Raw genomic sequence first — 24,423 nt, forward strand, 5'->3', positions numbered from 1 at the left:
TCTGCTTTTTAATATTGCTATGGTGTAACTACCTACAATGGAGAAGAATCTGAAAATAGAATGTGTGTGTGTATAAAACTTTGCTGTACACCTGAAATATTGTAAATAAAGTAAATAAGTAAAAAAGATAGTATGGTGGGTAAAACCTTAAGTGGCATCTGAGCAGGGAGGGGGCATCGACTACTGGCAGTTGCAAAGTTGAAGCATCAGAGGCAGACAAGATCTCTGATGGCAGCCAGACCACCACAGCCCATGCCCCCACCCCTGCTGAACACCCACACTAGCCCCTCTTGCTCTAGCACTTTTCTACTTGGGTGAGGGTGTCAGTGCTGGGAGGGGCAAGAGCAGACACTTAAAAGGAACTTTTATATGTGGATTTTTGTATATGGAGATAGGGAGCTATTTATAGCAGGCATTCCATCCTTGGGGTTCAGCAAAGGGAAGATGAGCCCCCTTGGCTGGTTGGAGCATCAGTGGGACTAATAGGAGGGCTGCAGGGAAGCCTGGACTCTGCTTGGAAGGAGCCCATGAAAACTTGCTTGCCTGATATGTAGTCCATATATATATGACTTTTTCACATTATAGGCATTGCAGAAGGGGAAAAGAGAGAGAGAAGGGGGTTGAAAATGTATTAAATGAAATTATGGCTGAAAACTTCCCAAGCCTGAAAAAAGAAACAGATATCCAGGTATAAGAAGCATGGAAGTTCCCAAATAAGATGAACACAAGCAGATCCACACCAAGACATATAATTAAAATGTCAAAACAAATTCTAATGGCAGCAAGAGAAAAATTAAGAGTCAGTTACAAGTGAACCCCCATAAGGCTATCAGCTGATTTCTTTAGAGAAATATTGCAGGCCAGAGGGGTATGATAAGAAATATTCAAAATACTGAAAAGGAAAAACCTGCTACCTAGGATACTCTGCCCAGCAAGATTATTATTTAGGAGAGATAAAGACCTCTTCAAACTAGCAAAAACCAAAATAAATGAGCAATACTAAACCTACTCTAAAAGAAATGTCCTACTCCAAATGAAAAAGAAGTAAGAATCTATAGGAAAGGCAAACTCCAAAATAGGAAAGGATTTAAGATAACCTAAATAAGCAAGCACATAGATTAAAAGGGCTTCCTTGGTAGCTCAGTGGTAAAGAATACACCTGCCAACTCAGGAGACATGAGTTAGAACCCTGGGTCAGGAAGATCCCCCGAAGAAGGAAAAATTGTAAAATCAACTATAAAGACAATAAACAGTGAAGGAAAAAATGTAAAGATGCAAAATATGATTTTAAAAAATACAAAATGTTGGGGAAGGGAATTAAAATGTAGATGTTTTAGAATGTGTTTAAACTTAAATGACTATCAGTTAAAATCACATAGATATAATTATGAGTCAACATATTTGAACCCCACGTTAACCACAAATCAGAAACCTGCAAAAGACATACAAAAACCAAAAAGAAAGGAACCTAAGCATACTACTAAAGAAAATCATTAAACCACAGTGGGAGAAACAGAAGAAATAAACAGAGAACTATAAAAACAACTGGAAAACAAGTAATAGAATGACAATAAGTACAGGTGCTGTGCTGTACTAAGGTGCTTCAGTCATGTTCGATTCTTTGTGACCCCGTGGACTGTGGCCAGGCTCCTCTGTCCATAGGATTTTCCAGGCAAGAATACTGGAATGGGTTGCCATGCCCTCCTCCAGGGGATCTTCCCAAGACAGGGATTGAAACTGTGGCTCCTGCAGCTCTTGTATTGCAGGCAGATTCTTTACAGCTGAGCTACCTGGGAAGCCCAGTAAGTACATACCAATCAATAATTACTTTAAATGACTTTAAATGTCAATAGACTAAATATTCCAAAAGACAAAGGGTGACTGATTGGATTAAAAAACAAGACCCTTTAACATGCTGCCTAAGAGCTTAAGGGAAGCTCTTCAGGGCCAAAGACATACAGAATGAAAGTGAAGGAATGGAAAAAGATACTTCTTGAAATCGTTAATGACAAGAAAGTGAGGGTAGCAGTATTTGTATAGGACAAAAAAACTTTAAAATGAAGGCTATAACAAAAGACGAGTGCCACTATGGAGAACAGTGTGGAGATTCCTTAAAAAACTGGAAATAGAACTGCCTTATGATCCAGCAACCCCACTGCTGGGCATACACACTGAGGAAACCAGAAGGGAAAGAGACACGTGTACCCCAATGTTCATCGCAGCACTGTTTATAATAGCCAAGACATGGAAGCAACCTAGATGTCCATCAGCAGATGAATGGATAAGAAAGCTGTGGTACATATACACAATGGAGTATTACTCAGCCATTAAAAAGAATACATTTGAATCAGTTCTAATGAGGTGGATGAAACTGGAGCCTATTATACAGAGTGAAGTAAGCCAGAAGGAAAAACATAAATACAGTATACTAACGCATATATATGGAATTTAGAAAGATGGTAACAATAACCCAGTGTACGAGACAGCAAAAGAGACACTGATGTATAGAACAGTCTTATGGACTCTGTGGGAGAGGGAGAGGGTGGGAAGATTTGGGAGAATGGCAATGAAACATGTAAAATATCATGTAGGAAACGAGTTGCCAGTCCAGGTTCAATGCACGATGCTGGATGCTTGGGGCTGGTGCACTGGGACGGCCCAGAGGGATGGTATGGGGAGGGAGGAGGGAGGAGGGTTCAGGATGGGGAACACATGTATACCTGTGGTGGATTCATTTTGATATTTGGCAAAACTAATACAATTATGTAAAGTTTAAAAATAAAATTAGAAAAAAAAAAGATGAGTGCATTATGTAATCACAAAGGGATCAATATATAAAGAAGCTATTACTCTTGTTAACATACATGTACCTAACACAGGAGCCCCTAAATATATAAAGCAAATACTAGCAGACATAAAGGGAGAATTTGACAATGATACAATATTAGTAGAAGACTTTAACACTCCCCTGATATCTATAGACATATCATCTAGACAGATAATAAGAAAACAGTGAACTTAAATGACACAATAGACTAGTTGGACTTAATAGATGTCTTACAAGACATTCCATCCCCAAATAACAGAATATACATTCTTCTCAAGTGCTTATGGAATGTCCTCCAGGACAGATCACATGCTGGGCCACAGAACAAGTCTCAACAAATTTAAGATAGAAATTATATCAAGTATTTTTTTTATGACCAAAACAGTATGAAACTAGAAATCAACTACAAAAAGAAAAATGGTAAAAGAACAAACACATGGAGGCTACACAACACACTACTAAAAACCATTGGGACAGGATGAAATCAAAGAGGAAATCAGAAAGTCCCTCAAGACAAATGCAAATGGAAACACAATTTTCCAAAATCTATTAGATGCAACAAAAGCAGTTCTAATAGAGAAGTTAGTGCCAATACAGGCCTTTCTCAAGAAACAAGAAAAATCTTGCATAAAACATCTTGTCACCTAAAAGCATTAGAAAAAGAATAAAACCCAAAGACATTAGAAGGAAGAAAAAAAATAAAGATCAGAGAAGAAATAAATAAAATAAGAGACACACGTACACCTGTGGCAGTTTCATGTCAATGTATGGCAAAAACCACCACAATATTGTAATTAGCCTCAAATTAAAATAAATGAATTAAAAAAATAAAAAACAATAGAAAAGACCAATGAAACCAAGAACTGGTTCTTTGAAATGATAAAATTGATAAACTTTTCACCAGGGTCACCAAGAAAAAAGAGTGAGGACCCAAATAAAATAAAAATGAAAGAGGAGACAAAACAGCTAATACCACAAAAATGTAAAAAATCATAAGAGAATACTATGTTATATGCCAACAAATTGGACAACCTAGAAGAAATGAACAAATTTCTAGAAAAATACAGCCTGGTAAGACTGATTCAAGAAGAAACAATTTGAACAGAGTAATCACTACAAGTAAAATTCAATTTATAATAAAAATTTCCAGCTAAGAACAGTCTAGGATCAGATGATTTCAGAAAAGAATTCTAACAAAGATATTTGTTGCTGTTCAGTCGCACAGTCATATCTGACTCTTTGCAACCCCATGGACTGTAGCATGCCAGGCTTCCCAGTCCTTCACCATCTCCCAGAGCTTGCTCAAACTCATATCCATTGAGTCGGTGATGCCATCCAACCATCTCATCCTCTGTTGTCCCCCTTTTCTCCTGCCTTCCATCTTTCCCAGCATGAGGGTCTTTTTCAATGAGTTGGCTCTTTGCATCAGGTGGCTAAAGTATTGGAGCTTCAGCATCAGTCTTTCCAATAAATATTCAGGGTTGATTTTCTTTAGGATTGACTGGTTTGATCTCCTTGCAGTACAAGGGACTCTCAAGTCTTCTCCAACACCTCAATTCAAAAGCATCAATTCTTTGGCGTGTAGCCTTCTTTATGGTCCAACTGTCATGTCCGTACATGACTGCTGGAAAAACCATAGCTTTGACTAGATGGACCTTTGTCAGCAGAGTAATGTCTCTGCATTTTTCAAAGATATAGACAAGAGTTAATAACTATCCCTGTCAAATTGTTCTAAAACTTGAAGAGGGAGGAGTACTCCCAAATTTATTCTAGAAGGTCACCCTTATCCTGATACCAAAATATGACAAAAAAACAAAAACAAAAACAAAAACAAAAACAAAAAACAACCACTACAAAAAAAGAGAAAATTATAGGCCAATATATACATTTTTTAAAAAGATTTTTATTTTGTATTGGGGTATAGCTGACTAACAAACAATGTTGTGATAGTTTCAGGTGAACAGCAAAGGATCTCAGCCATACATATACATATATCCATTCTCCAAATTCTGCCACATAAGACTGAGCAGAGTTCCACTAGGTCCTTGGTTATCCATTTTAAATATACCAGTGTGGATATGTCCATCCCAAACTCCCTAACTATCCCTTCCCCTCATCCTTCCTCCTGGAAACCATAAATTCACTCTTTAAGGCTGTGAGTCTGTTTCTGTTTTGTAAGTAAGTTCATTTGTATAATTTCTTTTTAGATTCCATATATAAGGGATGTCATATGATATTTCTCCTTCTCTGTCTGACTGACTTCACTCAGTTTGACAATGTCTAGGTCCATCCATGTTGCTGCAAATGGCATTATTTTATTCTTTTCAATGGTTGAGTAATATTCTAAAATTGCATATATGTACCACATCTTCTTTATCCATTCCTCTGTCGATTGACATTTCAGTTGCTTCTATGTCTTGGCTATTGTAAACAGTGCTGCAATGAACATTAGGGTGCATGTATCCTTTTGGATCATGTTTTTCTCTGGACAAATGCCCAGGAGTGTGATTGCAGGGTCATATGGTAGCTCTATTTTTAGTTTTTTGAGAAAGCTCCATACTGTTCTCCATAGTGTATAGGCCAATATCTTTGATGAATATAGAGGCAAAAATCCTCAACAAAATATTAGGAAACTGAATCCAACAATATATAAAAAGGATCATACATCATGATCAAGTTGGATTTATTCCAGGATCAAAAGGGTGGACTAACATTTGCAAATCAATAAATGTGATATACAATAGTAATCCCTAAACTTTTTGGCACCAGTGATCAGTTTCACAGAAGACAATTTTTCCACAGACCTGCAGGTAGTGTGGAGGGGTGGGGGATGGTTCAGGTAGTAATGCGAGCAATGGGGAAAAATAGGATGCAGCAGAGGAAGCTTTGCTTGCTCACCTGCCACTCACCTCCTGCTCTGCAGCCTGGTTCCTAACAGGCCATGGACTAGTAGCAGTCCATGACTCAGGGAGTGGGGACCCCTGATACACAACATTAACAAAAGGAAGGATAAAAAAGTCACATGATCATCTCAATAGATGCAGAAAAAGCATTTGAAAAATTTCAACATCCATTCATCACTTCATGACAAATAGATGGGGAAACAGTGGAAACAGTGACTGACTTTATTTTTCTGGGCTCCAAAATCACTGCAAATGGTGATTGCAGCCATGAAATTAAAAGACGCTTACTCCTTGGAAGGAAAGTTATGACCAACCTAGACAGCATATTAAAAAGCAGAGACGTTACTTTGCCAACAAAGGTCCGTCTAGTCAAGGCTATGGTTTTTCCAGTGGTCATGTATGGATGTGAGAGTTGGACTATAAAGAAAGCTGAGCACAGAAGAATTGATGCTTTTGAACTATGGTGTTGGAGAAGACTCTTGAGAGTCCCTTGGACTGCAAGGAAATCCAACCAGTCTATCCTAAAGGAGATCAGTCCTGGGTGTTCGTTGGAGGGACTGATGTTGAAGCTGAAACTCAAATACTTTGGCCACCTGATGCAAAGAGCTGACTCATTGGAAAAGACCCTGATGCTGGGAAAGATTAAGGGCAGGAGGAGAAGGAGACAACAGAGGATGAGATGGTTGGATGGCATCACCGACTCAATGGACATGGGTTTGAGTGGACTCTGGGAGTTGGTGATGGACAGGGAGGCCTGGCGTGCTGCGGTTCATGGGGTCACAAAGAGTCGGACGTGACTGAGCGACTGAACTGAACTGAACTGACATTCATGATAAAAATTCTCATATAGTATGTATAGAGGAAACATATCTCAACATAATTAAGGCCATATTGATAAACTCATAACCAACATCATACTCAGCAATGAAAAGCTGAAAAACTTCTCACTATATTCTGGAACAAGACAAGGATGCCCAGTCTTACTACTTCTGTTTAACATAGTAATGGAAGTTCTAGCCACAGTAATCAGAGAAGTAAAAGAAATAAAAAGCATCCAAATTAGAAGGGAAGAGGTAAAACTGTCACTATTTGCAGATGACACTATATTTATATAGGGATGACACTATATTTATATAGGGAATTCTAAAGTCTCTGCCCCCAAATATTAGGGCTAATAAATGAATTCAATAAGGTTGTAGGATATAAGACTACTATATAAAATATATTGCATTTCTATACACTAACAAGGAAATTTTAGAAACAGAAAGTAAAAAATCATCCTGTTTGAAATCACAACCAGAAGAATAAAATACTAAGAATAAACTTAACGAAGGAGGTGAAAGGCCTATAATCTAAAACCTGAAAAAACATTGATTAAGGGAATTGAAGACAGCTTAAAGAAATGGAAAGATACCTTATACCCTTGGATTAGAAGAATAAATATTTTTAAGATGGCCACACTACCCAAAGCAATCTGCAGATTTAATGGCAAAGAGTCTGCCTGCAATGCAGGGGACCCAGGATCAATTCCTGTGTTGGGAAGATTCCCTGGAGAAGGGCATGACAACCCACTCCAGTATTCTTGCCTGGAGAATCCCACGGACAGGGGAGCCTGGTGGGCTACATTCCATAGGGTTGCAATGAGTCAGACATGACTGACTACATCTATCAAAACACCCATGACATTTTTCACAGAACCAGAACAAATAAAAATCCATATGTAACTACAAAAGACCCCAAATTGCTGTAGCCATCTTGAGAAAAAGAACAAAGTTGAGCTATAACCCCTCAGACTTCAGAATATACTGCAAAACTACAGTAATCAAACAGCATGGTACTAGCACAAAAACAGATACATAGATCAGTGGAGCAGAATAGAGAACCAGAAATGAACCCACACATCTACTGTCAATTAATTTATGAGAAAGGAGGCAAGAATATACAGTGGAGAAAAGACAGTCTCTTTAGCAAGTGGTATTGGGAAAACTGGACAACCACATGTAAAACAACGAGATTAGAACATTCCCTCAGACCATATACACAAATATACTCGAAGTGGTTCAAAGACCTAAATGTAAGACATGACACCATAAAAGTCCTAGAAGAGAACATAGGCAGAACGTTCTTTGCAAAACTGTAACAATATTTTTGGTCAGTCTCCTAAATCAAAGGAAATAAATGCAAAAATAAAGTAATGGGACCTATTTAAACTTAAAAGCTTTTGCACAGCAAGGGAAATTATCAATAAAATGAAAATACAACCTATGAAAGGGGAGAAAATATTTCCAAGTGATGTGGCTGACAAGGGGTTAATACCTAAAATACACAAACAGCTCATACAACTCAATACCACAAAAAGAAACAACCCAATCAACAAATGGGCAGAAGACTTCAATAGACATTTTTCCAAAGAAGACTATATGGCTAATAGGCACATGAAAAGATGATCAACGTCAGTAATTATTATAGAAATGCAAAACAACAATGAGATATCACTTCACACCTGTCAGAATGGCTATTATCAAAAAGTCTACAAATAACAAATGTTGGATAGGATGTGGAGAAATGGAAACCTTCATACACTACTGGTGGGGTTTTACACTGTTTCCATTCATTATGGGAAACTGTATGGAGTTTCTTCAAAAAACTAAAAATAGAACTATGATATGATCCGGCAATTTCAGTGCTAGGTGTGTATTTGCAGAAAATGAAAACAGTAATTTGAAAAGATTAATGGACCTCAATGTTCATAGCAGCACTATTTATAATAGCCAAGATATGGAAGCAACTTGAGTGCCCATCAACAGATGAATGGATACAAATGTAGTTTATACATACAATACTACTGGAATACTACTCAGCTCCCCCTCAAAATGGAATCCTGCCATTTATAACAATGTGAATAGACCTTGGAGGTATTATGCTTAATGAAATATGTCAGTGAGAAAAAAAAAAGAATATTTTATCACTTATATATAGGATATGAAAAATAAAACAAATGTATACTTAAAGAATAAAAACAGACTCACAGGCGTAGAGAACAAACTAGTGGTTACAAGTGTAGAGGGAACAGGGAGGGGTGAGAAAGGGGTGTCAGATTTAGAAATACAAAATAAATATATATTTATAAAATATAAGCAAGTTATATGTAGAAAAAATAAACAACTTGGATATATTGTACAGCAAACAAACCAAAGAAATTTTTTTTTGCTAGTGATCACACACACATGTGCTTTCTCCTGAAACAAGGCAGAAGAAACAGATTGAAACTGAATAGGACTCTGGCCAGTTTCTCACAACCTCTGGCCCATGGCCAGCCTGAGCCAAGAACCCATTTTATCCCATTTGCTTCACAATAGTAGTTCTACACTAGGGTGAGAATGGCTGAGGGGAGTGCTCAGATGTGAGGGACTATGCCAGCCCAGATCCTGAATGGCATCTGAATGAGGCAGGGGCCTCAAACTGGAGTTTATGGAGGCACCACATCAGAAGTATTCCAGAATTCTGAGTAAAACTAGGGACACCACAGTCTGTGCCCAGGCCCATGCCAAGTGCCCTCTCCAGCCCCTCTTGCTCTAGTTGTATTCCCCTCTGAGGAAGTGTGCTGGTGCTGGGAGGGAAAGAATACACCTAGAAGGAGTAGAGCTATCTTAGACTTGACCCTCAGGGCTTTTGCACCAGCAATTTGGGACCTGCCCCCACTCTAAGAGGGTAGTGTTGGTACTGAAGGAAGGAGAAGCCCTGCTTCACACCTGACTCTGGCTCTTGTTGCTCTATCTCCAGCATTACCTCCTAACAAGATGATAGCTGCTAGCACGCTCTGGGGAAAGACATGACTTGGGGAAAGACATGACTTGTGCTCAAGTCAGATGTAGCTCCCACACTAAAGTCCTTGGGCACAGGCAAAGTGTATGGGGATGCCCATAGACAAGAACACCCCTTCAAGGCTTGAAAAAGGTAATTGTTTCATCTAATTTCATAGAATACATACAGCAAAAATGAGAAGACAGAGGGATTTGTTTCATTGAAAAAACAGGAGAAAACCCCTGAAAAAGCAACTAATGAAACAGAAATACATGATTTGCTAGATAAAGAATTCAAAGCATTAGTAATAGATAGGCTAACTGAATTAGGGAAAAGAATAGATGAACACTGAGAATTTTAACACAGAAATAAGAATTTTTTAAAGATGAAATGAAAAACATGCTAGAAGTCATTAACAGGAGCCTAGGTGATACAGAAGAATGCATAAGTTATCTGGAAGACAGAAAAACAGAAAGGACACAATCAGAACAGCAAAAAGAAAATTTAAAAAAAAGATAACAGTTTAGCGATATTTAGGATGATATTAAAGCATACTAACATCTGCACTATAGGGGTCTCAGAAGCAGAGTGAGGGGGGTTGTTGAAAATGTATTCAATGAAGTTATGGCTGAAAACTTCTTAAATGTGAAGAAGGAAACCAATATCCATGTACATGAAGCTTAGAGCGTTCTAAACAAGATGAATCCCAACAAACCCACACCAAAAAAGTAATTAAAACAGCAAAAGTTTAAGATAAAGAATTCTAAATGCAGCAAGAAAAATCAAAAGAATCATAAGAATCTTATGAAGAACCTTCATAAGGCTATCAGCTGATTTCTCTGCAGAAAACTTGCAGGGCAGAAGGAAGGGCACGCTGTATATAAAGTGCTAAAAGGGAAAAACCTGCAACCTAGGATACTCTACCCAGCAAGATTACCTAAATGGTAATTGGAGGAGAGATAAAAGAACTTCCCAGATAAGCAAAAACTAAAAACACTGAGCAATAAAAACCTATCCTAAAAGAAATATTAAAGGGTCTTCTCTAATTGAAAAGGCTACATTTACATTTGCTGTTGTTTAGTCACTAAGTCATGTCCAGCTCTTTGTGACTCAGGGACTGTAACCTGCTAGGCTCCTCTGTCCAGGCAAGAATACTGGAATTGGTTGCCATTTCCTTCTCCAGCAGAGTTTCTGGACACAGGGCTCAAACCCATGTCTCCTCATTGGAGGCAGATTCTTTACCATTGAGCCACCAGGGTAGACTTACATTTACATTAGTAAAGGCAAATATATAGTAAAGGCTGAGAATCAACCACCTAAATAAGCTAGTACAAAGATTGAAAAAAAAAGTAAAATCAATTATAACTACAATAAACTGAAGGGATAAACATAGAGATGTAAAATATGATATCAAAAACAAAATGTGGGGGAGGGGAGTAAAAAAGTAGATATTTTAGAATATGTTTGAACTTAAAGGACTAAAAGTTTTAAAAAAGTAGGTCAACATATAGAAACCCATTGATAACCACAAATTAAAAACCTACAACTGAAACATAAAACTACAGTGAACAGAATATAAGTATACCAATAAGGAAAACCATCAAACAACAAGGGAAGAAACTAAAAGAAGAAGAATGGATGAATACAAACACAAGTAAAATATAATTAACAAATTGGCAATAAATACATTGCTGCTGCTGCTGCTAAGTCGCTTCAGTCGTGTCCGACTCTGTATGACCCCATAGACGGCAGCCCACCAGGCTCCCCTGTCCCTGGGATTCTCCAGTCAAGATCACTGGAGTGGGTTGCCATTTCCTTCTCTAATGCATGAAAGTGAAAAGTGAAAGTGAAGTCGCTCAGTCATGCCTGACTCTTAGCGACCCCATGGACTGCAGCCCACCAGGCTCCTCCGTCCATGGGATTTTCCAGGCAAGAGTACTGGAGTGGGGTGCCATTGCCTTCTCTGAATAAATACATACCTGTCACTAATTACTTTAAAGGTCAATGGACTAAATATTCCAATTGAAAAACTTAGGGTGGCTGACTGGATCAAAATAAGACCCATATATATGCTGCTTACAAGAGACTCACTTCAGAATTAAAGACACACATGGAATGAAAACCAGAGGATGGAAAAACATAATTCATGTAAATGAAAACACCAAGAAAACGGGAATAGGAATATTCATATAGGACAAAACAGTCTTTAAAACATGAAGGGTGTTATATAATGACAAAGTGATAAATACAATCAGGATACAACACTCCTTAACATATACACACCAAATATAGGAACACCTAACTATATAAAGCAAATATTAACAAACATGAAGGGAAAAGTTGACAATAATACAAATATAGTAGGGGACTTTAATACCTCACTTATGTCAATAGACATATCATCCAGAGAGAAAATCAAGAAGGAAATAGTCTTAAATGACATCTTATACCAGTTGAACTTAATATCAGTAGATATCTACAGGACATTCATTCCATCACCAAACAGCAGAATACACATTATTTTCAAGTGCACATGGAATGTTCTCTAGGACACATCACATGATAGGCCACCAAACAAGCCTCAACAAATTTGAGAGGATAGAAATTATATCAAGCATTTTTTCTGACCATGACAATACGAAGCTAGAAATCAATTATAGGAAGAGAGATGGAAAAACACAAACATGTGAAGACTAAACAACATGCTACTAAAAAAAAAAATTCATGGGACAATGATGAAGTCAAAGAGGAAATCAGAAAATATCTTGATACAAATGAAAATGCAGACAAAACTTTCCAAAATTTGTAGGAAACAGCAAAGAAGTTCTAAGTGGGAAATTTACAGGGATACAGGCCTACCTCAAGCAACAAGAAAAATCCCAAGTAAACAACTTATACTACCACCTAAAAGAGAAAAAGAGCAAATGAAGCCCAAAGTCATCAGAAGGCAGGAAATAAAGTTCAAGAGAAAATAAATAAAATACAGGCCCCCATAAGAAACCAATAGAAAAAAAAAAGCAATGAAACTAAGTGTTGGTTATTTGAAAAGAAAAAATGATAAACCTTCAAGTGAGGCTCACCAAGAAGAAAAGAGAGAGGACCCAAATAAGAAATGAAACAGGAGATATAACAACCAATACCACAGAGATTCAAAAAGAATACCGTGAACAGTTATATGCCAATAAATTGAACAACCTAGAAGGAATGAGCACATTTCTAGAAATATACCATCTTTCAAGACTGAATAAGGAAGAAATAGACAATCTGAACAGACTGATCAGTAGTAGTAAATTTGAATTTGTAATAAAATAATCTCCCAGCAAACCAAAGTCCATGATTGTATGACTTCACAGGAGATCCTACCAAACATACAGAGAAGAACTAATACCTAGTCTTCTCAAACTGTTCCAAAAAATTGAAGAAAAAGGAACACTTCCAAATTCGTTGTACAAGGCCACTTTTACCCTGATACCAAAACCAGACAAAGACATCACACACACAAAATTACACACCAATATCTTTGATGACTATAGATGTAAAAATCTTCAGCAAAATATTGGCAAACCAAATCCAATCACATATAAACATAATCATACACCATAATTAAGTTGGATTTATTCCAGGGATGAAAAGATGATTCAATATTTGCAAATTAATCAATGTGATATATCACATTAACAAAAGGAAGGAAAAAAATCACATGACCATCTCAATAGATGCAGAAAAAGCATTTGACAAAATTCAAAATCCATTCATGATAGAACTCTCATCCCAGTGGGTATAGAGGGAATATATCTCAACATAATTAAGACCATTGTGACAAATCCACAGGCAACATCATACTCAGTGGTAAAAAGCTGAAAGCCTTTCCTCTAAAATCAAGAATGAGACATGGATACTCATTCTTGCTACTTCTGTTTAACATACTATTGGAAGTCCTAGCCATAGCAGTCAGAAAATAAAAAGAAATAAAAGGCATCCAAATTAGAAGGGAAGTAGTAAAACTGTCTGGAGAAGGCTATGGCACCCCACTCCAGTACTCTTGCCTGGAAAATCCCATGGACGGAGGAGCCTGGTAGGCTGCAGTCCATGGGGTCGCTAAGAGTCGGACATGACTGAGTGACTTCACTTTCACTTTTCACTTTCACGCATTGGAGAAGGAAATGGCAACCCACTCTAGTGTTCTTGCCTGGAGAATCCCAGGGACAGGGGAGCCTGGTGGGCTTCCATCTCTGGGGTCGCAGAGTCGGACACGACTGAAGCGACTAAGCAGCAGCAGCAGCAGTAAAACTGTCACAAATTGCAGGTGACATGAAACTATATATATATATATATATATATATATATATATATATATGAAACTCTAAATTTTCCACAAAACACTATTAGAACCAGAAAAGAATTCAGTAAAGTTGCAGGATACAAGATAAATGTACAGAAATCTGTTGCTTTCCTCTACACAAATGATGAGCTATCAGAAAAAGAAAGAAAGAAAATAATCCTGTTTAAAATTGCACTGAAGAAGAATAAAATAACTAGGAGTAAACCTAACCAAGGAGGTGAAAGACCTATACTCTGAAAACTATAAAAACTTGATGAAAGAAACTGAAGATGATACAATGAAATGGGAATATATCTCTTGTTCATGGGTTGAAAAAGTAAATATGGTTTAAAATGTCCATAGTACTTGAAGTAATCTATAGATTTAATGCAATCTCTATCAAATATCCAGGATATCTTTCACAGAACTAGAATAATCCTAAATTTTATATGGAACCACAAAAGAACCAAAATTGCCAAAGCCATCTTGAGAAAAAAGAACAAAGTGGGAAGTATCATGCTACTTGACTTCAAACTATATTACAAAGCTACAGTAATCAAACAGCATGGCACTGGCACAAAAACAGACACAAAGATAAATGGAACAGAAGAGAGAGCTCAGAAATAAACCTTTAGATTTATGATCAATTAATCTATAAGAAATGAATCAAGAATATACAATGAAGAAAATACTATCTCTTCAAAAAATGGTGCTGGGATCACTGATCAGTTACATGCAAAAGAATAAAATTAGAACATTTTCTCATACCACATACAAAAAAGAAACTCAAAACTAATTAAAGATCTATAAACCTAGAAGAGAACATAAGCAGCATACTACTTTACATAAGTTGTAGCAATATTTTTTTGTATATGTCTGCTGCTGCTGCTAAGTCACTTCAGTTGTGTCCGACTCTGTGCAACCCCATGGACTGCAGCCTACCAGGCTTCTCCATCCATGGGATTCTCCAGGCAAGAACACTGGAGTGGGTTGCCATTTCCTTCTCCAATGCATGAAAATGGAAAGTGAAAGTGAAGTCGATCAGTCGTGTCCAACTTAGCGACCCCATGGACTATAGCCCACCAGGCTCCTCCATTCATGGGATTTTCCAGGCAACAGTACTGGAGTGGGGTGCCATTGCCTTCTCCAAGATGAAACAAAAACAAAATTAGCAAGTGGGATCTAATTAAACTTGAAGGTTTTGGCACAGCAAAGGAAACCATTGACAAACTGAAAGGACAACCTACTGAATGAAAGAAAATATTCATATATGATATGACCAGTATTAGGAGTTTATAGCCAAAATGCATAACAACTCATACAATTCAATATTAAAAAAAAAAAACAACCTACAAAAATGGGCAGAAGGTCTCCCAGAATAATAGAAATAAAAGCAAAAATAAACAAACAGGACCTAAAGCTCAGAACCTTTTGCACAGCAAAGGAAACAATAAACAAAATGAAAAGACAACCCACAGATTGGGAGAAAATATTTGCAAATGATGTGACTGATAAGGGATTAGTCTCCAAAATTTTTGAACAGCTTATGACACCTAACAGCAACAAAACAAACAACCCAATCAGAAAAAAGGGAAGAATAGATGTTTCTCCAAAAAAGACATACAGATGGAGAAGAGGCACATGAAAAGATATTCAACATCATTAATTACTGGGGAAATGCAAATCAAAACTACAATGAGATAATATCTCACACCAGCCAGAATTGCTATCATCAAAAAATCGACAAATGATAAATGCTGGAGAGGGTGTGGAGAGAAGAGAACCCTCTTATTGGTATAGCTACTATGGAGAACAGAATGGCAGTTCCTTAAAAAAAAAGCAAACTAAAAACAGAGCTACCATATAACCCTACAATCACACTCCTGGGCATTTATCCAGAGAAAAACATGATCCAAAAGGATACATGCACCCCAATGTTCATTGCAGCACTGTTTACAATAGCCAAGACATAGAAGCAACTTGAATGTCAATTGACAGAGGAATGGATAAAGAAGATGTGATACATATATGCAATTTTGGAATATTACCCAGCCATTAAGAAGAACAAAATAATGCCATTTGCAGCAACATGGATGGACCTAACAGTGTCATACTGAGTGAAGTAAGTCAGACAGAGAAGGAGCAATATCACGTGACATCCCTTATATATGGAATCTAAAAAGAAATGATACAAATGAACTTACTTACAAAACAGAAACAGACTCACAGACTTAGAGAGTAAGTTCATGGCTGCCAGGAGGAAGGGTGCGGGGAAGAGATAGTGAGTTTGGGATGGACATGTGCACACTGGTATATTTAAAATGGATAACCAAAAAGGACCGATTGTATAGCACATGGAACTCTGCTCAATCTTATGTAGCAGAGTTTGGAGAAGAATGGATACATGTATATGTATGGCTGAGACCCTTTGCTGTTCACCTGAAACTGTCAAGCTTGGACTACACCCAGTGCAAAATAAAAAATTTAAAGTAAAATGAGCAGAAGACCTGAATAAATGTTTTTCCAAAGAAGATATACAAATGGCCAACAGGCTCATGAAAAAGATGCTCAAAACTGCTAATCATTAGAGAAATGCAAATGAAAACCACAATGAGATACCACTTCACACCTGTCAGAATGACTATCATAAAAAAGACAATACATAGTAAACATTTGTGAGGATGCTGAGAAAAGGGAACCCAATTATACCATCAGTAGGAATATAAATTGGTACAGCCACTATGGAAAACAGTATTAAAATTCCTGAAAAAACTGAAAATAGAACTACCATATGATTTATAAATTCCATTCCTAGGAATATATCTGAAGAAATGAAAACACTTATTTGAAAAGATACATGTATCTCAATATTCTTAACAGCATTATTTACAATGACCAAAATATGGAAGCAACCTAAATATCTATCAACAGATGAATGGATAAAGAAGATTTGGGGGTATGTGTGTGTGTGTACACACAAAATGGGATATAACAGTCATAGAAAGAATGAAATTCTGCTATTTTCAAAAATGTAGATGGACCTAGAGGGTATTATTCATAGTGAAATAAGTAAAACTAGAAACACAAATACTGTTACCACTTATATGTAGAATCTAAAATATAATACAAAAGGATTAATACTAGAAAACAGAAATAGACTCAGATATTTAGAAAAATCTGGTGGCTACAAGTGGGGAGAAGGAAGATGGGAAGAGCAAGGCAGGAATATGAGATACAAACTACTATCTATAAAATAAGCAATAAAGATATATTGCACAGCAAAATATAGCTATTATATTGTAATACCTTTAAACTTTGTGTGCATGTGTGCTAAGTTGCCTCAGTCATGTCTGACTCTTTGCAATCCTAGGGACTATAGCCTGCCAGACTCCTCTATCCTTGAAATTCTCCAGGCAAGAATATTGGAGTGGGTTTCCATGCTCTCCTTCAGGGGGTCTTCCCCACCCAGGGATTGAACCCAGGTCTCCTGCATTGCAGGAAGATTCTTTACCATCTGAGCCACCAGGGAAGCCCTAAATCAACTACGTGTTGAAAGTGTTAGTTGCTCAGTTGTGCCCAACTCTTTGTGACCCTGTGAACTGTAGCCTGCCAGGCTCCTCTGTCCATGGAATTCTTCAGGCAAGAATACTAGAGTGGATTGTCATTCCCTTCTCCAAGGGATCTTCCTGACCCAGGGACTGAACCTGGGTCCCCTGCATTGCAGGCAGATTCTTTACTGTCTGAGCCACCAGGGGAGCCCTAAATCAACTAAAAAAAAGTTTAAACTTCCTGCCATGGTTTACCAGGTCCTTCCTGGTCTGACCCCTGATTACCTTTCCAACCTCATGTTTGGTTACTTTCCCTATATACCCACTATGGCTAAGGTTCCTATGCCTTAGCCATTATGAATGCATTTATGTTCTGTGAATATTTCATGGTCTTTCCTTTGTAACATATACTGTTCCATCTGTCTGAAACAGGCCTCCTCTTTTCTTATTATCTGAATTAACTCCCTCTGGTCCTTGAATCGCTTCTGAAATGACCTTCTGAGTTTTCCCGGATTTTCCCCAGACTGGGTTAGTTTCGCGTGTGCTAAGTCGCTTTAGTCATGTCTGACTTTTTGCAACACTATGGACTGCAGCCCACCAGGCTCTTCTGTCCATGGGATTCTTCAAGCAAGAATACTGGAGTGGGTTGCCATGCCCTCCTCCAGGGGATCTTCCTGACCCAGGGATCAAACTTGCATCTCTTACACCTACCTGCATTGGCAGGTGGGTTTTTTTTACCACTAGCACCACCTGGGAAGCCCCGGGTTAGGTACACCTGCTGGGTATTTCCATTCCCTTCTATTTCGTTATATACAAACACTCTTACCATTTTATTAAACTATTTTTCTACCACTGCACATAGACTATGGGCTCCATGACAGCATGAACTGTGTCAATCTTCTTTGCCAATTAGCCTATAAGAACAACTCCTAGAACAGTATCTCACACACTATAGTTAATCCATATTTTCCAATGGAATTATATCCCCAACACCTCACACAGTTTTGTTTGGTAAAGAACTGCTGATTGAAATGTCCCTAATCCTCATTGATCTCATCTTCATCAAGCCCATGGATAATACAAATGGTTCTCTCTGGGTTTTACCTATTATTTCAATGCATAATAAAGATGTTGGCTTGAATTACAACTAGGCAGTAGTTACCTCAAATCGGGGTACGTCCATTTCAACTTGCCCTCTTAGCAATGGGGTTTGTCTGGGAGTCTCACGGATCATCACACTCCATCTGAGATGAAGTTTAAAGACAAATATTTAGGGCTCTGTTTCATTAAAGGGTGGCATCAGTGCTTCATATGTCATGAAAAAGGTCACAATATTTATGTGGTGAGTTATGATGTGTTGTAGGGGATGCCCAAGTTACCTTAGGTCACTTGATCTCAAGGTGAGAGGACCAAGAGGGTCCTCTGCCTCATGACTTCTCAAGGCCAGTTTGTTGGAAGGAATTTTACCACAGGGTTCTCAGAGAGCAGCACTTCCCAAGCAGTGATAACTATCAAGATCACTTGAGGTGCTTTTGTAACATATACATACCAGTGCCCTACCCAAGACCTACTGAATAAGAATATTTGTGCTAGGGCCAAACTTGGTACCTTGAAAAAGCTCCCAAGGATAGTCTTACTAGCAGCCATAAATCAAACAGTATGCCCCCTCATAGAAAATCTTTCTTCTCAGAAGATTGGAGGGCAATATTCTCTCTTTTCTAGGGCACAAATAATCCAGGCCAATTATTTATTTATTAAATCCTCTTTTTTTAATTTCTTTGAGAACTGGATGAAGCTATAGAACTATAGAATAGTTTTTTATACAATCTTAGAATAGAAAGATGGAAATTTCCCCAAGGAAAAACTATGCTTACATAGATAATTAGCTATGCAATTTGAAGGAGGTTGGAAGAATCCTTGAAATTTACTAATGGGGGCTCCTGCTCTAGGATCTTTTAAGTTTGAAGAGGGGCTTCAGTGATGTTTAAAGGATACATAGTAGATTCTTTTTTCTTAATAAACAAGATCCCCCAAATTTCCTTGCACTGGAGCCAGAAAAGCAATGAGGCTCTGTGAAGGAGTTTAGAACATCCCTGATTGAGATAATATAACTGAGAGCAACTGGCAAGAGATGAAGAGCCACAGTGACCTGATCTTTCAGCCACTCACCTGTCTAGAATCCTCACACCAGCTTGCTCTACTCTGTTGAGGATGTTCAGAGGTGACTTGTTTTTGTTCCAGAATGCACCCCAGCCGAGGACACGGGCCAGGTCATTACCAGTTCCAAGAGGGATGACTGCCAGCTGACACTGCAAGAACAATACCAGGCAACCTTTTCAGACAATCCTACCAAGATCCACCCATAAAAGGACCCAGAGAGTGCTTTTTGGGAAAGAATATTGTCTCAAAGTCAGTGGCAATAAAGGACTTGTGATTTTAGGAAGTATATAGGAAGATGTTTGAAATTGAGTGAAATTTTCCCTAAGTAGTTGGGTGTCACTCTTGGCAATACAGAACCTACTCAGTAAGCGGAAAAGTTGCTGGAATATGCCAATATTTGTAGTCATGCTTCTAAAAGAGAAACATAGCCACAAATTTTTATCTAGGCTGGTCCAAGGAGATGAGGTGCCTCAAGGAGACAAAGTTACTACAGTCAGAAGAGTAGGGGGCTGCTTAGGGAGACCGAGGTGAGGTAGAGGTAGAGGAACATTCTGCTACACTTGAGACTCAGCGAATAAAATAAGTGGCCTCAGGAAGGGTAGGGAATGGGTGTTGAATGCTCCCTGATGCCACTTCTTTTTTGCTTGCCCTCCTCCCCTTCAAATCTTCATCTTGGGTCTTGGGGAATAGAGCATTGCTCATTTTTTTGGCTAATTTCTTCTTTTCTCCTTCCTATTGATAAACCCCAAAATGGTACAGGTATATTCCTACCAGTCAGGTTGACTGTGAAACCAGTAGGAAACATACTTTTTATAGACAAAAAGAGTAAAGACGGGGACATCATGGGATAAGTAGCTCCATATTCCTAGTCTCTCTAGCGATGGTTAAACTAAATCAGCGAGGGACTCACCTGTTCATGTAATCCAAAGGCATCAATCAGAGATAAGACCCAGTTTACGCTGCCATCTCCACCACAAACCACCACGCGAAAGCGAGCAAAGTTCTTGAACATGCAGAGCCTGGAAAGAAGAAGGGAAAGGGCAGTCATTTCATGAACTGACAAGTTTTAAAACTCTTTCCTACAATGTGCCAGGAGCTAAGGACTGCTCCTTCTGCACTTTGCTGTTAGGCTACCTGCTTCCTTTTCCTTAACCTCTATCTCTCTGTGTACTTAAGATCATAGGAAACGCTCCCACAGGCAATCCTGGAGTGCAGGCCTTGCCTTGACCCACACTTTTGTTGGCTCAATCTTGTTCTGTAAGTTACTAGTGGCCTAGCCAAATCTACTTGCTGAGGCCTAGGAAGAATGCCTTGCACAGTTGCCAGTGAGTTCACAGAAACCAGGGCTGAATAGCCAGATGGTCTCTAAATAATACAGCTCTCTAGTAGAGATATATCTACTTGGCCCCAGGAAAAAGAGTGAATGACAGGAAACGTGTACAGTAATATCAGTTTGCCTCCTCCTCTGAAGTCAGGAGACATAGTTTTACCTTTTCCAACTGGAAAAGATGAAGCAAATCTGAGAGCAAGACATAGGCTTGAAAGGATTTCTGGAGAGGGCTTAAAGTCCTCTAGCCAGCCAACTCAAGATGTTCTGGAGCTGTGTTTGTGTCCTGTCTTGAGAAAATAGATCTTTCCTGTCCAGGTACTAGAACTAATTCCAGGAAGCCTATCCTACTCTACAATGTGCAGAGAGGGGAATCATTTCTATATGCCCAACTACATCCTTTACCCCATGCTTACCCGGCTTCAGGTCCACCCTTCGACAGGTCAAACACTTGAGATGGGTTAAGGTACTGCTTGAATTTCCGGAGGAAGACGACCCCTTGATGATCGCCGCTTTTGGAGTTGATGAAGATGAGAAGGGGGCATGAACAGACTGAAGACCAATCAAGATTCCAAAAGTCTGGAGATACTACTAATTGGCCTAATAATGCACACAACAGAAAGAAAAGAAAAAAAAAAGAAAAGGGCCATTGAGATGACTTAACATCAAATTTTGCAGACTTTTAAAAACAGCTTTATTGAGGTATAACATATACAAAGAACTGCATATATTTAATGTGTACAATTTAGTGAGCTTAGACTTATGCAAACACCCATGATACCATCACCACCATCAAGATAACAGGCATCTAATACCTCCCACAGCTTCCTTGTGCCTCTGAGACTGAAGAACAGAAGGGAAGTCAGATGCAAACCAAAGGGGCTTTCGTTAAAAAACAAAAACAAAAAAACAAACAAACAAAAAAAACAGCTGGTCTTTGCCTAGCTGTTGCCAGGTAGCCAATATTTCCTAAGCAACTACTACATGCCAATCATCATGCTAGATACTTATAGGATTCTAGACCTTGCCCTCAAGCTGGGGAAACAGACATACACAAGAGTGTATTGTAATACAAAGAATAAAAATTTGGTACCACAACCAAAGATCAATAAAATGCCAAGGGGAAACTAAGGAAAGAGAAGACTGAGAGCTTAGGAGAAGGATCATCATACCTAATGAGTACTAGCTCAGTGAGTGATAGCTCAGTTGCTACACTGAGAAGATATAAGGTCAGGAGAGATAGGTAGGAAAGGCTGCCTTTCAGCCAAGAACTAATAACAGAAGGTATCAACGTGGGGTGAAGCAGGGCGATTTAATTGCTACTCTAAGGCTCCGGTAGAGCAATCTAAGTTATCATATCAACTTTCAGGGGAAACAAGACTATAGGGAAATTGTCTGGACAAGACAGAAGCTTTTAATAATCCCCAATAGTAAAATTCCCCATAGAGAAGTGGAGTTATAGCAGTCTAAATTGCCAAAGCCTGCCAGCTCATGCAGAGTCATAGAGTCTGTTGGCAGGGAGACAGGCAGTGAACAATGGCCTCATAGGAGATGCTAGACAAATTGTGAGCCCCCAAACCTCTGAGCTCATGGCTTTGCAGGGATTCCCCAGCAAAAATATGTGCAAAGAGGAAAAAGGATGTGGGTTGCTCCTGAATGGTGTGGGCTAGGGGGAGAGAGGCAGGTTGAAATGTCCCATTTGTTGTAGCCTGGATAAAAAGGAGCCTGAAGGAAGACTTGAGCAGATTTCATGGCTATTTTACCTGGAAAAATCTAAAGCAAGCTTCCTCTATGGGCTAAGTTCTACTCACTGGCCAGTGGAACTTGAAGGCATCCTGAACCAGTTAGGCTGTCATGCACCAAATTTTCAGGGCTTGCCAGGGCTCACAACTACATGAGGAGTCTGCTATGTCCCTTCAGTAGCATATCCTGGAAGGAGTTATCCTCCTTGAACACATTATCCTTTTTTAATACTTCTTTTTTTTAAACGAAAAATATGTTAAAATAGTGGTAGTTAAGACATCCATTCATTCAACATATATGTATTGAGGGCATTCTTTGTGCTTGTCCTTGTTATGTTCTGATATATAATGATAGACAAGATAGAAACAATCTTTGCTCTTGTGGAACATATATTCTAATATAAGGATATAGACTGTAACAAATAAATATAGAAATAATGTGATATGAAGAAAATAGAGCAGGAAAAGGGGATGGAGACTGAAGGGGATGTTATTTTAGACAAGATGGTCAGGAATGGCTCCTCTTGGGAGATGACATTTGAGATGAGATTTGAATGAAGGGAGGTAGTAAGTAAAGCAGATATCTGGGGGAAGAGTTTTTTAGGGGTCAGGAGGAAGATTAAGAAGCTACCCAGAGAAGGGAGACGGCCTAGGATGTCTAGGGACAGTGAAGAGAAGAGCATGGCTACTGTGGAGTGAGGGAGAGAGGTGACAGGGACCAGATAAAATGACAATAAGATGTTAGATGAATCCTGTGAACAAGGTGACAAGATTACTACATGGATAGTAATGTGGGCTAGGATATAGCAATGTTAAGAAGATTCATAACTAAGTAAATAATCATGTCCACAAGGTTGCTTTTGAATAGGCTAATGTTAATTGTAAGGGAATGTCCTGCATTATTCAGCAATTTTAACTAATTAAAATAAAAATATAGAAGGGCAACTTGTCAACTTTGAAGCACCTACAGCTGGATGGAGAGCCACTGGATGACAGAATCAAGATTGACAAATGACCTTAACAAGCAGTTGGGTCAAAGTCAACAAGCTGAAAAGGGAATAAATGTGAAGCTTGGCCTTTAGGCCCAAGGGCATAAATTGCAGCAGAACAGGACAATAGGAACTTGGCTTGGCAGCATCAAAGTGTGAAAAGGGTTTAGGGGATTTACTTGACTTTAAGCTCCAGATGAGTCAACAGTCTGAAAGAGCCTTTCAAAAAAGAGCTCATGCTTCTTTGAGGTACATTAATATAATCACAGTGCCCCAAACCAAGGAACCAACTCTCAAACTTGTTCAGTTCATATCACAAAAGGATGTTAAGGTTGGCTTCCTGTTCCCCTTCCTGTATTTTAAAATCCTCTTTTACAAATGTTAACTCCTCATTTAACCCTCATAAGGCATCCAAGTACAAATTTATTTCCTATTGGCAGGAAACAAATGGTACATGAGGCAAAGAGAGGTTAAGTAACTGGCCCAAAGTCACACAATTAGTACATGATGGAGTATGCTCCCAAGACTAGTAGTATCAGCATCATCTGGGCATGTGTTAGAAATGAAAATTCTTGTGCCCTACTCAGCTCTACTGAATCAAAAGCTGTGGGGCAGGGACTGGGGCCTAGAAATCTGTGTTTTAACAAGCCTTCCAGATGATTCTGATGCATTCTCAGATTTGACAAATACTGCATATGAATTTTGCCCCCATATGAATCAGGGATTCTGTCTTAGTCATATCCTATTCTCTACATTGTTCCTCACTGAGCCTTACATATACTTGGTATTCAGTAAATGTATT

At 38.5% G+C, this 24,423-nt stretch overlaps 1 protein-coding gene across 1 annotated transcript in view; it reads right to left on the reverse strand.

The window, feature by feature from the left end:
* The window catches only part of DGKK (diacylglycerol kinase kappa), a 174,651-nt gene that overhangs the window by 32,455 nt on the left and 117,773 nt on the right, over nt 1–24,423 (reverse strand). The window contains exons 9-12 of the mRNA XM_070785407.1: nt 21,307–21,490; nt 20,474–20,582; nt 19,573–19,712; nt 18,566–18,647 (exon numbers count right to left, since the gene is read on the reverse strand). Coding sequence (XP_070641508.1) covers nt 18,566–18,647; nt 19,573–19,712; nt 20,474–20,582; nt 21,307–21,490 — 515 coding nt within the window. The remainder of the gene's footprint in view (nt 1–18,565; nt 18,648–19,572; nt 19,713–20,473; nt 20,583–21,306; nt 21,491–24,423) is intronic.

Source organism: Bos indicus, chromosome X (genome assembly GCF_029378745.1).
Source record: "Bos indicus isolate NIAB-ARS_2022 breed Sahiwal x Tharparkar chromosome X, NIAB-ARS_B.indTharparkar_mat_pri_1.0, whole genome shotgun sequence".
Classification (NCBI taxonomy): domain Eukaryota; kingdom Metazoa; phylum Chordata; class Mammalia; order Artiodactyla; family Bovidae; genus Bos; species Bos indicus.